The following is a 15000-nucleotide window of genomic DNA, read 5'->3' on the forward strand; positions in this document are numbered from 1 at the left end:
GGAAGGACCTCTGGCTGTGGCTCTAGAACGCTCCGGTTATAGGCCTTAGATATATCCTGCTCTGTTTTTGTTCGATATAGGTGTTAAAGACATCATAATGTTATTATTTTAAACCGAGTTATATCAGTTTATGTCAGCATATTGCGATTTTCGGGTATTTATTTGTGTTGCGTTCTCGGGAGTTGGGCACATCTGGCCCACATGGCTAATGTTTACTGCTAATTGCAACGTTGAAGACTACATTCTACAACCGAGCAACGATTCTTTTGGACAAAGGACAACTTTCCCAAGATTCTGATGGAAGCACATCAAAAAGTAAGAACTTTTTATGCTGTTAATTCGTTGTTCTGTTGAAAAATGTAAAATGCATAATCCGCCATTAATTTCGGTGCGGTCTCGCTATGTCGTAGTAACGTTAATTTTAAAAATGTAACACAGCGATTGCATTAAGAACTAATGTATCTTTCATTTGCTGTCCAACCTGTATTTTTAGTCAAGTTTATGATTAGTTATCGATTAGATTAGGTGCCTCTCCCAAGATTTCTCCCGACATTTTGTTTGCATTTTGGCTACTATTCATATTGTATAACCACGATTTGTGCCGCTAAATATGCACATTTTCGAACAAACTCTATATGTATTGTGTAATATGATGTTATAGGACTGTCATCTGAAGACGTTTGAGAAGGTTAGTGAAAAAATTAATATCTTTTGCTGCTTTATACGTTATCGCTATTTTTGGCTTGAATCAATGCTGTTGTGTGGTTGGCTATTGTAGTAAGCTAATATAATGCTATATTGTGTTTTCGCTGTAAAACACTTAAAAAATCTGAAATATTGGCTGGATTCACAAGATCTTTGTCTTTCATTTGCTGTACGCTGTGTATTTTTCAGAAATGTTTTATGATGAGTATTTAGGTAATTCACGTTGCTCTCTGTAGTTATTCTAGTCGCTTTGGTGAGAGTTGTGATGGTGGCTGCAATGGTAAACTATGATTTATACCTGAAATATGCACATTTTTCTAACAAAACATATGCTATACAATAAATATGTTATCAGACTGTCATCTGATGAAGTTGTTTCTTGGTTAGTGGCTATTTATATCTTTATTTGGTCGAATTTGTGATAGCTACCTATGCAGGAAAAAAATGGTGGAGTAAAAAAAGTTGTGTCTTTTGCTAACGTGGTTAGCTAATAGATTTACATATTGTGTCTTCCCTGTAAAACGTTTTAAAAATCAGAAATGATGGCTGGATTCACAAGATGTGTATCTTTCATCTGGTGTCTTGGACTTGTGATTTAATGATATTTAGATGCTAGTATTTATTTGTGACGCTATGCTAGGCTATGCTAGTCAGCTTTTTTACTGATGGGGGTGCTCCCGGATCCGGGTTTGTGAGGAAGTAGAGGAATAACTGGAATATCTTATGTTTCACAGAGACCTGGCTGAAAGACGACATGGATAATATACAGCTGGCTGGCTTCTCCGTGGCTTCTCTGTGCATCGGCAGGACAGAGCAGCTATGTCTGGTAAGATGAGGGGCGGGGTGTGTGTCTATTTGTCAATAACTGTTGGTGCAATAACTGTTGGTGCACGATGTCTAGGATTAAAGAAGTCTCGAGGTATTGCTCACCTGAGGTAGAGTACCTCATGATAAGCAGTAAACCACACTATCTACCAAGAGAGATTTCATCTACATTATTCGTAGCTGTCTATTTACCACCACAAACTAATGCTGGCATTAAGACCACACTCATCGAGCTGTATAAGGCCTTAAGCAAACAAGAACATGCTCATCCAGAAGCGGCGCTCCTAGTGTCCAGGGACTTTAATGCAGGCAAACTTAAATCTGTTTTACTTAATTTTTACCAGTATGTCACATGTGCAACCAAAGGGAAAAAATACTATAGACCACCTTTACTCCACACACAGAGATGTGTACAAAGCTCTCCCTTGTCCTCCATTTGGCAAATCTGACCATAATTATATCCTCCTGATTCCAGCTTTCAAGCAAAAACTAAAGGAAGAAGTACCAGTAACTCGCTCAATACAGAAGATGATGTAATCTCAATCACACTCCACACTGCCCTCTCCCACCTGGAGAAAAGGAACACCTGCAAGAATGTTGTTCATTGACTACAGCTCAGCTTTCAACACCATAGTGCCCTCAAAGCTCATCATTAAGCTACAGACCTTGGGACTAAACACCTCCCTCTGCAACTGGATCCTGGACTTCCTGATGGGCCACCCCCAGGTGGTAAGGGTAGGCAACAACACACCTGCCGCTCTGATCATCAACTCTGGGGCACCTCAAGGGGAGTGCTTAGTTCCCTCCTGTACTCCCTGTTCACCCACGACTGCATGGCCAAGCATGACTTCAACACCATCATTAAGTTTGCTGACGACACAACAGTGGTAGGCCTGATCACCGACAATGACGAGACAGCCTATAGGGAGGAGGTCAGAGACCTGGCAGTGTGGTGACAAAGGAGCTGATCGTGGACTATTGGAAAAGGAGGGCCGAACAGGACCCCATTCTCATTGACGGGGCTGAAGTGGAGCGGATTGAGAGTTTCAAGTTCCTTGGTGTCCACATCACCAACGAACTATCATGGTTCAAACACACCAAGACAGTCGTGAAGAGGGCAGGACAACACCTTTTCCTCCTCAGGAGACTGACAAAATTTGGAAAGGGTCCAGATCCTCAAAAAGTTATACAGCTGCACCATCGAGAGCATCCTGACTGGTTGCATCACCGCCTGATATGGCAACTGCTCAGCATCAGACCATAAGGCTCTACAGAGGCTAGTGCGTATGGCCCAGTATATCACTGGGGCCAAGCTTCCTGACATTCAGGACTTATATACTAAGCAGTGTCAGAGGAAGTCCCCCAAAAAATGTCAAAGCCTCCAGTCACCCAAGTCATAGACTATTCTCTCTGCTACAGCACGGCAAGCGGTATCAGAGCGCCAAGTCTAGGACAAAAATGCTCCTAAACAGCTTCCCCAGCCATAAGACTGCTGAACAATCAAATGGCCACCCGGACTATTTACATTGAACCCATTTCTTTTTACACTGCCTCTACTCGCTGTTTATTATCTATACATAGTCAATTTACAAATGACCTCGACTAACCTGTAACCCTGCACATTGACTCGGTACCGGAACACTCTGTATATATCCTCGTTATTGTTTGGTAATTTTCTTTTGTTACTTTCATTATTCAATTTGTTTGATTATTGGTTTATTTAGTAAATATTTTATTCACTCTCTTGAACTACATTGTTGTATTTTTGTATTCTGCCCATGTGACAAATAAAATAACCTTTGATTTGATTTTAAACCAGATACATAGTTGAATGTGATAGGAGAAAACTGAGGATGGATCAACAACATTGTAGTTACTCCACAATACTAAACTAAATGATAGAATGAAAAGAAGGAAACCTGTACAGAATAAAAATATTCAAAAATATGGATCCTGTTTGCAACAAGTTACTAAAGTAATACAGCATTTTTTTGGGACAAAATACAAAGCACTGTTTCGTGAAAATCCAACACAACACATCAGTGAGTGCCAATCTACATATTTTCAAGCATGGTGGTGGCTACATTATGTTGTGAGTATGCTTGTCATCCACACGGACTAAGGATTATTTATTTTTTTAGCATAAAAATAAATATAATAGAGTTAATTAAGCAGAGGCAAACTTTTTGAGGAAAACCTGCTTTCCAACAGACAAATCTACCTTTCAGCAGGACAATAACCTTAAACACAAAACCAAATTTACAGTGGAGATTCGTACCAAGACAACATTGAATGTCCCTGAGTGCCCTAGTTACAGTTCTGACTTATATCTGCTTGAAAATCTATGGCAAGACTTGAAAATGGCTGTCTAGCTATGATCAACACCCAACTTGACAGAGTTTGAATATTTTTTTTCTCAATTATTTGGCAAATATTGTACAATCCAGGTTTGCAAAGCTCTTAGAGACTTACCCAGAAAGACTCACACCTGTAATCACTGCCAAAGGTGAATCTAACATGTATTGACTCAGTGGGTTGAATACAAAATATATGAATTTTTTTCCCCCCATTCATAAAACAACATTTTAGAATTTTTCTTCCACTTTGACATTACAGAGTATTTTGTTTATATAATTAAATCCATTTGAATCCCACTTTGTAACAACAAAATGTGGAAAAAGTCAAGAGGTGTGAATACTTTCTGAAGGCCCTGTATGTGTCTGCAAAAGGGATGAACGTGCGCATGTACGCCTTTGTGTGTGCATGTGTGTGCATGTGTGTGCATGTGTGTGCATGTGTGTTTGTGTGTGTTTGTGTGTGTGCTTGTGTGTGTGTGTGTGCGTGTGTGCGTGTGTGCGTGCGTGTGTGTGTGTGCGTGCGTGTGTGCGTGTGTGCGTGTGTGCGTGTGTGTGTGTGCGTGCGTGTGTGTGTGTGTGTGTGTGTGTGTGTGTGTTTGTTTGAATCGCGGTCTTCCTAATTCCTTCTTTTCAGGAAAAGATTTGTTCTAATCCCCAAACGGAGAAAACCACTGAGCCGAGGGGTCATAGGGCACTGCTGAATAGCTTGACATGATTGGCCGAGTTAAGAGCTGTCAGCACTCTGGGACACATGCTCTCATACTGCACTCCCTCTCTCTGACACACACACACACACATACGCACACACGCACACACGCACACACACACACACACACACACAAACACACACACACACACACACACACACACACACACACACACACACACACACACACACACACACACACACACACACACACACACACACACACACACACACACACACACACACACACATGCTTACTCACCTCTTAAAGGAACCCATGAGGAGCAGTTTATTCATCACTGCCCCCTCTGCTTCTCCAAAGAACATCCCTGTCTGAGACAGAGAGAAAACATGGTGGATCAATTTGCATATATTGTTGCTTGGTAGGTCTGTATATTATGAAGGCTCCTTATGTTATTGATTACAGTTTTTTACAATCACGTTGGCACTCATTTCAGAACCGTGATGTCATTTTTCAAAACTCTAGACACAAAACTCACAAATGATGATCAAAATGCACACTTTTTAAACCTCTAAACACTTTTACCAATTCCTTGGATACAATACACATAAAGCTGTCACGTTCTGACCCTAGTTATTGTGTTAATCCTTTGTTTTGTTGGTCAGGACGTGAGCTGGGTGGGCATTCTATGTGTTGTGTTTCTATGTTGGGTTTAATGTGTTGCCTGATATGGTTCTCAATTAGGGTCAGGTGTTTGACGTTTCCTCTGATTGAGAACCATATTTAAGGTAGGCTGTTCTCACTGTTTGTATGTGGGTGATTGTCTTCCGTGTCTGTGTATGTCGCACCACACGGGACTGTTTCGTTTTCGTTCGTGTATGTAGTCTGTTCCTGTTCGTGCGTTCTTCGTGTTATTATGTAAGTTCGTTTGTTCAGGTCTGTTGACTTCGTTTATTGTTTTGTAGTTTGTTCAAGTGTTCATCGTGTTTCGTCTTGTTATAATAAATCATTATGTCTACATACCTCGCTGCGTGTTGGTCCGATCCATGCTCCTCCTCGTCTGAGGAGGAGAACGAATATGACGATAGCCGTTACAAAAGCTAAGATAATTTGTTCATTTAACTAAAATCACCTGTTCAAAATGACACAACTTAACATCAAAGTATTACCATTTCAAAATACAATTCACACATTACATCTGAGATGTCTGTCTATTCATTTCATTACAATGATCTAACTATCAATTGATACAACTGATCAAAATGATAAGTAACTGTTGCATTACTCTTAATGCATAGTTTTATGGAAACTGACGGACAATAAACCATGTTTAGATCATGAAAGTTTCAGGATAATGAGATCCATTGACACCAATTAACATGGTACGTGAACCAATTGGACTACATTATCTATGGATGTAATATTTCATCATCATTATTTATCAGACACTGTTTCTATGGTCCCATGTACCACTTTTCCAGACCATGTTTTCAGATTTAACATTACTGTACACTCACTAGCCACTTTCTTAGGTACACCTATCTAGTGCTGGGTAGGACCCCCTTTTGCCTCCACAACAGCCTGAATTATTCCCTGTGTTGTACGTTAATAGATGCCATTCTGCACACCACTGTTTTAAACAGCTGTAATTTGAGCACTTGTGGCCTTTCTGTTAGCTTGAATGAGTCTGGACATTGTCCTCTGACCTCTCTCATTAATAAGAGGTTTTTGCCCACAGACCTGAAAGTGTTTTATTTATCGCACCATTCTCTGTAAATTCTAAAGACTGTAGTGCGTAAAAATCCCAGGAGGGCAGCTGTTTCTGAGATGCTGGAACCACCATGTGAGGCACCAACAATCATACCACGGTCAAAGTTGCTTAGATTACACATCTTGCCCGTTCTAATGTTTGGTCGAACAACATCTAAAGCTCTCTACTCTATATACTCTATATATTGAGTTGCAGGCAGCCACATGATTCGCTGTTCGAAGGAGCAGGCTATTTGCGTTAACACGCAGGTGTACCTAATAAAGTGGCCGTGAGTGTATGTATGCAGGCCTTTGTAATTGCTTTTCTAATACTGGCAACTCGTTACTGATGATTGATTTCACATTGTGGTACGAGTATATAGTGAAATCAGTGGTATCCACCGTCAACAACATAGCGGTAACATGGAGCCGGCAGGTGATCCAGGTCACAATAGAGGTCAAGCAGGGTGAGGAGGGAGACGAGGAAGACGTGGTGGTCAACGGAATGGCAGGGGACAAGCACCCCTTCTGAGAGGTGGTCGTGGGCCTCGTTTGAGAGGTGTGGGGGAACGTGGTAGAGGACAAGGCCACGGACCAAGACAGCGGCAGCAACAGCAAAGAGTCTCCAATGAAATCTAAACAATAGTTGTAGACCATGTCGTAAATCATGACATGACAATGACTGAGGCAGCTACAATTCAACCAAACCTCAGAAGATCAACCGTGGCCTCAATCATCAGAACTTTCCGCAATGAGAACCGGTAAGTCTTCAGCATGCACTAAACATTAGGCTACTCTCAACTGTCAAATGACTGTAAACTGCATGCCAGTGTGTACCACAGAGTAGGTGATGTGACTAAATGTGTTCCTACTGTAATTTTCCCTGCAGAACTGAGACTAGGCCAAATAGGGGAGGCAGAGGCAAAATTCTGACTGACCAACAAGAGCGGCCTGTGGTCAATTAGGTTCGAGCCAGAAATGATATTCGTCTTACATACATTCGGCAGCACATCTTGGACAATGACGACATGTTCAACAATGTGGAAGACATACGTTTGACAACTATTGTACGCATGCTGATAAGGCACCAGGTGTCTCTAAAACATTTATACCGTGTGCCTTTTGAAAGAAATGCAGACAGGGTGAGGCAACTGAGGACTGAGTATCTTCAGGTATGTTCAGTTTCAAGATGTATGTGGTGAAAAATTCCCCAAAAATTCTATATCATTTTAATCAGTAATTCTCTTTCCAAAATTGCTTTTTTTAGAAGGTGATGGAGCTGGACGCTGATGAAAACCATCACAAATTCCTCTTTTGGATGAGGCAGGCTGCAACCTGGCCAAGACAGGGAGGAGAGGTTGGAATTTCATTGGCCAGCGGTCATCCGTCCAAGTACCTGGACAACGTGGGGCCAACATCCCCATGTGTGCGGCTATATCGGAAGGTGGTGTGGTGGGATGCAGACCTCGTATTGGATCATATAATGCAGCTCTCCTTGTAACCTTCCTTGATGAGCTAAATCAGGTCTGTAGAGCTGATGGCGTGACCTATGTCATTGTGTGGGATAATGTCAGGTTCCACCATGCTCAAATGGTGCAAGCATGGTTTCAGGCCCATCCACAATTGACCACCCTGTACTTACCCCCATACTCTCATTTCCTTAACATGATTGAGGAATATATCTCCACATGGAGGTGGAAGGTATATGATAGGCGCCCTCATGAACAAGCCTTCTCCAGGCCATGGATGACGCATGCAATGACATCACGGCAGACCAGTGTCAGGCCTGGATTCGCCATGCCCGAAGATTCTTCCCAAGATATTTGGCTAATGAAAACATCCATTGTGATGTGGATGAGAACCTGTGGCCAAATCCACAAGACAGAGTTGATGGAAATATAGTACATTAATCAATCCTTTGTTTTGCTTTTCACAGTCAGCCAGGTGAGGAACACAGCAGTTGACGTTTTACTGTCATTATTGTATTTTTTGTAGCTAATTATTTTAGTTTGGATTTTTAAGAAACCTATGTTGTGATTTTATTGTATTTCGTCAATACATTTCAGATTTTGTTCAGTGATTCGACTGTGTCTGTAGTATTCTCTTGTCGTGTCTTTGCTATCATTAAATTGAAGACTTATAGTTTTTATCAAAGATTCCTGTAATTAGGGATTACGTGATCAACTGAGTAATAACGTAACTAATTAACTATGAATTCGAGGGCACCAGGGAAAGTAGTCAGATTACAAAGTTATAATTTCCCAATATAACCTTTCAGATATTTCCATATCTGATCAATAGTCTTCTGATTGATGATTTATTTATTTTTACCTCACGTTAGTCTCATTCCAAACGTCGTAAATTGTTGGTTATCTGCATGAACCCAGTCTTCACTATGAGTCATCCATACATCAATTGTCTTAAATCATTTATTTATTACTAACTAATTAATTCACAGAAATGCATAAACAAACAAACAAACTCTAAAAGGGTTACATGAAATAGGAGAAATATGCCCTAGTGGGCTGAACCGGCATGGCGGCTTGTTAGACAAACGGGAAAGTTGGGGGTCGACTCAGTAGTCACTACAGAGTTCATTACTATAACAATTGACATGCTACTCCTTTACACATGAACGCTCACTCATTCGGGAACAATTGCAATCAATATATATATATTTACGCTCGGTGTGTCGTCTTGATCGTTGGAGAGAAGTTAGTTTTGTTGGAGAGTCGTCGGTCTCTGTCCTGGTTATTGTGGATAGTTCAGAGTGACATTCGTTATAGAATGGATGTTTCGGCGGTTGTCTTTCTTCGCGTGCAATGATACCGAATTCCTAGCTGACTAGTAGTCAATATCAAAGACTTGTTCTTATTCGTCTAAGAGTTTAACCACGTGGTATGGTTAAAGATTCAGCAATGGTACTTAACTTTCGTTCTCCCCATATGGAGAAAAACATGGTCTAATGATACTTTCTCAGTTGGCTTTTATTCGGATAGCAGGAAGGGGCTGTCCTTGGATGTCTGACCCGTACTGGGCTCAGGGGCGGTCCTTGGATTTAGTTCAAATACAAAAGGGATTTGTATTTTTCTTCATTAAACAGTCCAAAATCATATTACACAATTATACAAACAGTATCATACTCACTCATTCATTTTATACAACAAACAGATGTAAACCTCATATCTGAGGTTATTATATAAACAGCGGTATGGTAATGTAGTCCCACAGTCTTATATGAGTTTCCCACATGGTGACCAATGGGCATGTTAATAGCTGGGATCTTCACTGATCTTTAATACTTTTTCCGGAACATGAAATCTGTTCGTACCTCAAGTTCTGTGAGGTGGAAGAAACCTCTTTGTCCTGAAAGTTTACCGTCTCTCTAATACTGTTTAGCCATGAGGAGATTCTCAGGAATTTACGACGTCTCTCTGTGACCACAGCATGGGTTGAAGGAGGAAAGGGAGAGGCAGGGAGAGGGGGATGGGGTTTGCTATACCCAAGCAGGCAACGTCATGACACTCTCTACTAGTCATTTTACAGTGATGTATTTACATGTAGTACCATAATGAAACAATGTTTCACATATCTTGTACTACAATATTTAATGATAGTACGAACAACTACACAGTGAAACTTTCAGTATATTGTGTGTGGGTGATCTAAATGAATGTTCCTATGGTATTTTATGATCTTTGTTATTTGTTACTTGAACCAATGATGAATGCACAATGCAATGTTTTGAACATTGGACAGCCTGTGTTACAAGTGATGACTGTTTTGAGTTTTGTGTCTAGTTTTGAAAAATGACCACAAGGTTCTGTAATTAGTGCCAAAGTGATTGTAAAAATGTAACATTATATGATGCGAAACGCAGCACACCGGCTGTATCTCTGTATTTTGACAGTTATGCAGTATATCTTGAAAACTTGCTGACATGCAAAAACATTTTGGGACTATGTCAACAATAGACCAATGAAACAAACACCAAAATATCATTTTTGGGTGGAGTTTTCCTTTAAGACATACAGACAACAGTACAGTGGGATAAGGGCCCACATGATCTATGATCCATCATCTCTCCAGACAGACACACAGACAGAGAGACAGTGCAGTGTGCGATGTAACATCTTACCAGAGAGTAGTCCTCTGCAACCAGGATGAAACCATTGTTGTCTATCAAGTAACAGTTGATGTTCTGAAGAGGAGGCAGAGAGGAGAGAGGAAGAGGAGAGAGGAGAGATGAGGAGGAGAGAGAAGAGAATGTCATCATCAAGTAAATATAGCAGAAGGAGAGGAAGAGGAGATGGAGGAGAGAGGAGGATGATGAGGAGCGAGGAGAGAGGACGAGGAGAAAGGAGGAGGATGAGGAGAGATGAGGAGGATGAGGAGAGATGAGAAGGATGAGGAGATGAGGAGGATGAGGAGATAGGAGAAAAGAGGAGGGCGAGGAGAGAGGAAGAGAGAGGAGAGAGGATGAGGATGAAGAGGAAGGGAGAGGAAGAATAACATGTTTACAGTAAGTGAAGTTACTATTAGAGTGAAGTCATCCAACTCACCTCATTATCACAGCTTATAGAACATCTCCCATCCAACGCTGCACACTGCAACACAATACAATCATGTGAGATACACACTTTCTATTTACACAAGCATCTTGTGTTGTTATCATTGTTGCCTAAGTTTGTGTGCTTATGTGCGTGTGTTTACCTGTCGGCTGGCTGTCCAGAACTTCCTTTGGAAAAACTCCAGCTTCATCTGGATCCCCACAGCTGGAAGAGAGGAGACAGCACCACGTAGACATTATGGCCACAGAACTGTGTTTCTATACTCTCCTGTCTGTGTGTGTTTCATTGTGATTCTGCGTGTGTGTGTGTTTGTGTGTTTGTGCATTTCTGTGTTTGTTTCTCTGTGTGGTTGTGTATGTGTTTCATTGTGATTCTGTGTGTGTGTGTGTCTGTGCATTTGTGTGTGTGTGTGTGTGTGTGTGTTTGTGCATTTGTGTGTGTGTGTGTGTGTGTGTGTGTGTGTGTGTGTGTGTGTGTGTGTGTGTGTGTGTGTGTGTGTGTGTGTGTGTGTGTGTGTGTGTGTGTGTGTGTGTGTGTGTGTGTGTGTGTGTGTGTGTGTATGTGTTTGTGCGATGCAGTGTGATTTGCTGGACAGCGATGTCACAACTGCTCTTGTACCTCCCTGCAATAGGGACATTACAAACACCGGAGCAGCTTCAAGGAACAGCAGGAACTCCTATTTAACCAAATCCACCTTTCAGCATTCAAACTAAGACTAAAGACATGGGCTGTGAGATCTAGTTTACCTCGACGCATCTATAAAGACACATAATAACTTGATATTGTATTTGCTAAGACACGGATGTTTATGAATCGCTCTGGGGGGAACCGAGATTGAGGAGTGTGGCTTTAAATTGGGTCAGGCACTGACTTAGAAGAGTGAAATGTTTTCTGAGACGCCAATATGGCCATGGGACAGTGGGATAGTGTTGATGTTAGTTAATGTCTGTAACCTTGGTAGAAAGACAGCTTTAAGCTGTGATATCTCACTGTGAAAAGCCTGTTAGGGCCTGTCTATCTGTGAACATGCAAAGCAGTGTGTGTGCGTGTGTGTGCATGTGTGCATGTTTGTGTGTATGTGTGTGTGCGTGTGTGCATGTGTGTGTGTTTATGTGTGCATGTGTCAACACGACAGTCTCTATGAACCAATGTCCAAAAGCAACATTTACCCATGGCCATGACTCAAACCCTCTGTCTCTCCGTGTCCACACCAAATCCATCCCGCGTGTCTGCCTACCCCCATGTCTTTTTCCCCCTACACTCGTAGAAAAATGGTGCCATCTAGAACCTAAAAGGCTTCTTTGGTTTTCCCCATATGAGAACCCCTTGAAGAACCCTTTGGTTCCAGGTAGAACCCTTTTGAGTTCCATGTAAAACCCTTTACACAAAGTGTTCCCTTATGGGGACAGAATACGAACCCTTTTGGAACTCTTTTTTCTGAGATTGTAGATAACATACTGGGAGTATAGAGCTGCTCACACAGCGGGTAGCTAGACACACAGCGGGTAGCTAGGCACACAGCGGGTAGCTAGACACACAGCGGGTAGCTAGACACACAGCGGGTAGCTAGGCACACAGCGGGTAGCTAGACACACAGCGGGTAGCTACACACAGCGGGTAGCTAGACTCACAGCGGGTAGCTAGACACACAGCGGGTAGCTAGACACACCGCAGGTAGCTAGGCACACAGCGGATAGCTAGACACACAGCGGGTAGCTAGACACACAGCGGGTAGCTAGACAAGCGGGTAGCTAGGCACACAGCGGGTAGCTAGGCACACAGCGGGTAGCTACACACACAGCGGGTAGCTAGACACACAGCGGATAGCTAGAAACACAGCGGGCAGCTAGGCACACAGCGGGTAGCTAGACACATAGCGGGTAGCTAGACACACAGCGGGTAGCTAGGCACACAGCGGGTAGCTAGACACACAGCGGGTAGCTACACACAGCGGGTAGCTAGACACACAGCGGGTAGCTACACACAGCGGGTAGCTAGACTCACAGCGGGTAGCTAGACACACAGCGGGTAGCTAGACACACCGCAGGTAGCTAGGCACACAGCGGATAGCTAGACACACAGCGGGTAGCTAGACACACAGCGGGTAGCTAGACAAGCGGGTAGCTAGGCACACAGCGGGTAGCTAGGCACACAGCGGGTAGCTACACACACAGCGGGTAGCTAGACACACAGCGGGTAGCTAGGCACACAGCGGGTAGCTAGGCACACAGCGGGTAGATAGACACACAGTGGGTAGCTACACACACAGCGGGTAGCTAGACACACAGCGGGTAGCTAGACACACAGCGGGCAGCTAGGCACACAGCGGGTAGCTAGACACATAGCGGGTAGCTAGACACACAGCGGGTAGCTAGACACACAGCGGGTAGCTAGGCACACAGCGGGTAGCTAGACACACAGCGGGTAGCTAGACACACAGCGGGTAGCTAGACACACCGCGGGTAGCTAGACACACAGTGGGTAGCTAGGCACACAGAGGGTAGCTAGGCACACATATGGTAGCTAGACACACAGCGGGTAGCTAGACACACAGCGGGAAGCTAGACACACAGCGGGTAGCTAGGCACACAGCGGGTAGCTAGACACACAGCGGGTAGCTAGACACACAGCGGGTAGCTAGACACACAGCGGGTAGCTAGACACACCGCGGGTAGCAAGACACACAGCGGGTAGCTAGACACACAGATCTGGACAGAATTCCAGCCGGGAATCAAATCCCTGGCATGGAACATGGAATGTGTGAGCTGTCTCAGAGACAGCCAAGGTAGGATCTATGGATTTACCACAGCCCCTCCCTCACTCCACCATCCTGCCTTTCTTTCCTTTCTGTTACACCCCCACCCCCGATCCCCTCCTGCTGTTCTCCTCAGGTGTTCATAACATCACAGGAGACTGCCATGTTAACAGGAGGCTTTGTATCCAGAGAAAAGCTATGTTTCACACTGATATTTGACCAGAGAGGGAGGGAGGAGGAACGTCAAGATGGAGGATTGGAAGCCACATACGGTTCTGTAAGCATGGTTTCTATAACACACACATAACATGCTCACTCACACAAGCAAAAGGTATTTCACGATCTGAGAAAAAACATTCTGTCATTAAGGGCTATCAAGGATTTTTTATAAAGAAACAAAATGTGACCATCCATATTTGTAGGTGTGTGTGTGTGTGTGTGTGTGTGTGTGTGTGTGTGTGTGTGTGTGTGTGTGTGTGTGTGTGTGTGTGTGTGTGTGTGTGTGTGTGTGTGTGTGTGTGTGTGTTTGGATCTAGGTCAGGTTTGTATTTTTGTGCTCTTCTCATGCTCCTGTGAACACGCCAGAGTCAAACTGACTCACAATATGGCTGGAGGCATGTGGAACGGATGTCACACGCACGCAAGCACACGCACACACACACACACACACACACACACACACACACACACACACACACACACACACACACACACACACACACACACACACACACACACACACACACAGACACACACACACACACACACACACACACACACACAGACACACACACACACACACACACACACAGACACACACACACACACACACACACACACACACACACAGACACACAGACACACAGACACACAGACACACACACACACACACACACAAACACACACAGGCCAGGCACAGAGGAACAGGTGCAGATTATCTCATCAGAAGCATAGTCTTTCAGCGACTGGGTCAGAAGCAGGGTGGGAAGGGTCTAATTTAAGATGTTGGGCAGCAATAATACCAACACCCACGCTGAGCAACATGGTGGGGCTAATCACTGAAGATTGAAAAAACAGAATATTGACAAATGAGTACTTCACGTGAAAAAATAGAAGATGAATTTATCAATGAATGAATCAATGGCGTGACATGACATAGTAGATGAGATGACTTGTGGAAGGGACAAAAGAAAGGAAAACCCACAACTAATCTGATGTTATATGAATAGAAAATTAATTTGGAAGGCTTAGGGATTTACACTTTCCTGTGTGTGTGTGTGTGTGTGTGTGTGTGTGTGTGTGTGTGTGTGTGTGTGTGTGTGTGTGTGTGTGTGTGTGTGTGTGTGTGTGTGTGTGTGTGTGTGTGTGTG

General features: G+C 43.2%; 1 protein-coding gene across 4 annotated transcripts in view; it reads right to left on the minus strand.

The window, feature by feature from the left end:
- The window catches only part of cacna2d3a (calcium channel, voltage-dependent, alpha 2/delta subunit 3a), a 330804-nt gene that overhangs the window by 29498 nt on the left and 286306 nt on the right, over positions 1-15000 (minus strand). For all 4 annotated transcript variants that reach the window (XM_055932451.1, XM_055932450.1, XM_055932448.1 and 1 more), the window contains 4 exons: positions 11018-11079; positions 10867-10911; positions 10443-10505; positions 4856-4926 (listed from right to left, as the gene is read on the minus strand). In XM_055932451.1, the coding sequence (XP_055788426.1) occupies positions 4856-4926; positions 10443-10505; positions 10867-10911; positions 11018-11079 (241 nt within the window). The remainder of the gene's footprint in view (positions 1-4855; positions 4927-10442; positions 10506-10866; positions 10912-11017; positions 11080-15000) is intronic.

Source organism: Salvelinus fontinalis, chromosome 8, assembly GCF_029448725.1.
Source record: "Salvelinus fontinalis isolate EN_2023a chromosome 8, ASM2944872v1, whole genome shotgun sequence".
NCBI classification, from domain to species: Eukaryota; Metazoa; Chordata; class Actinopteri; order Salmoniformes; family Salmonidae; genus Salvelinus; species Salvelinus fontinalis.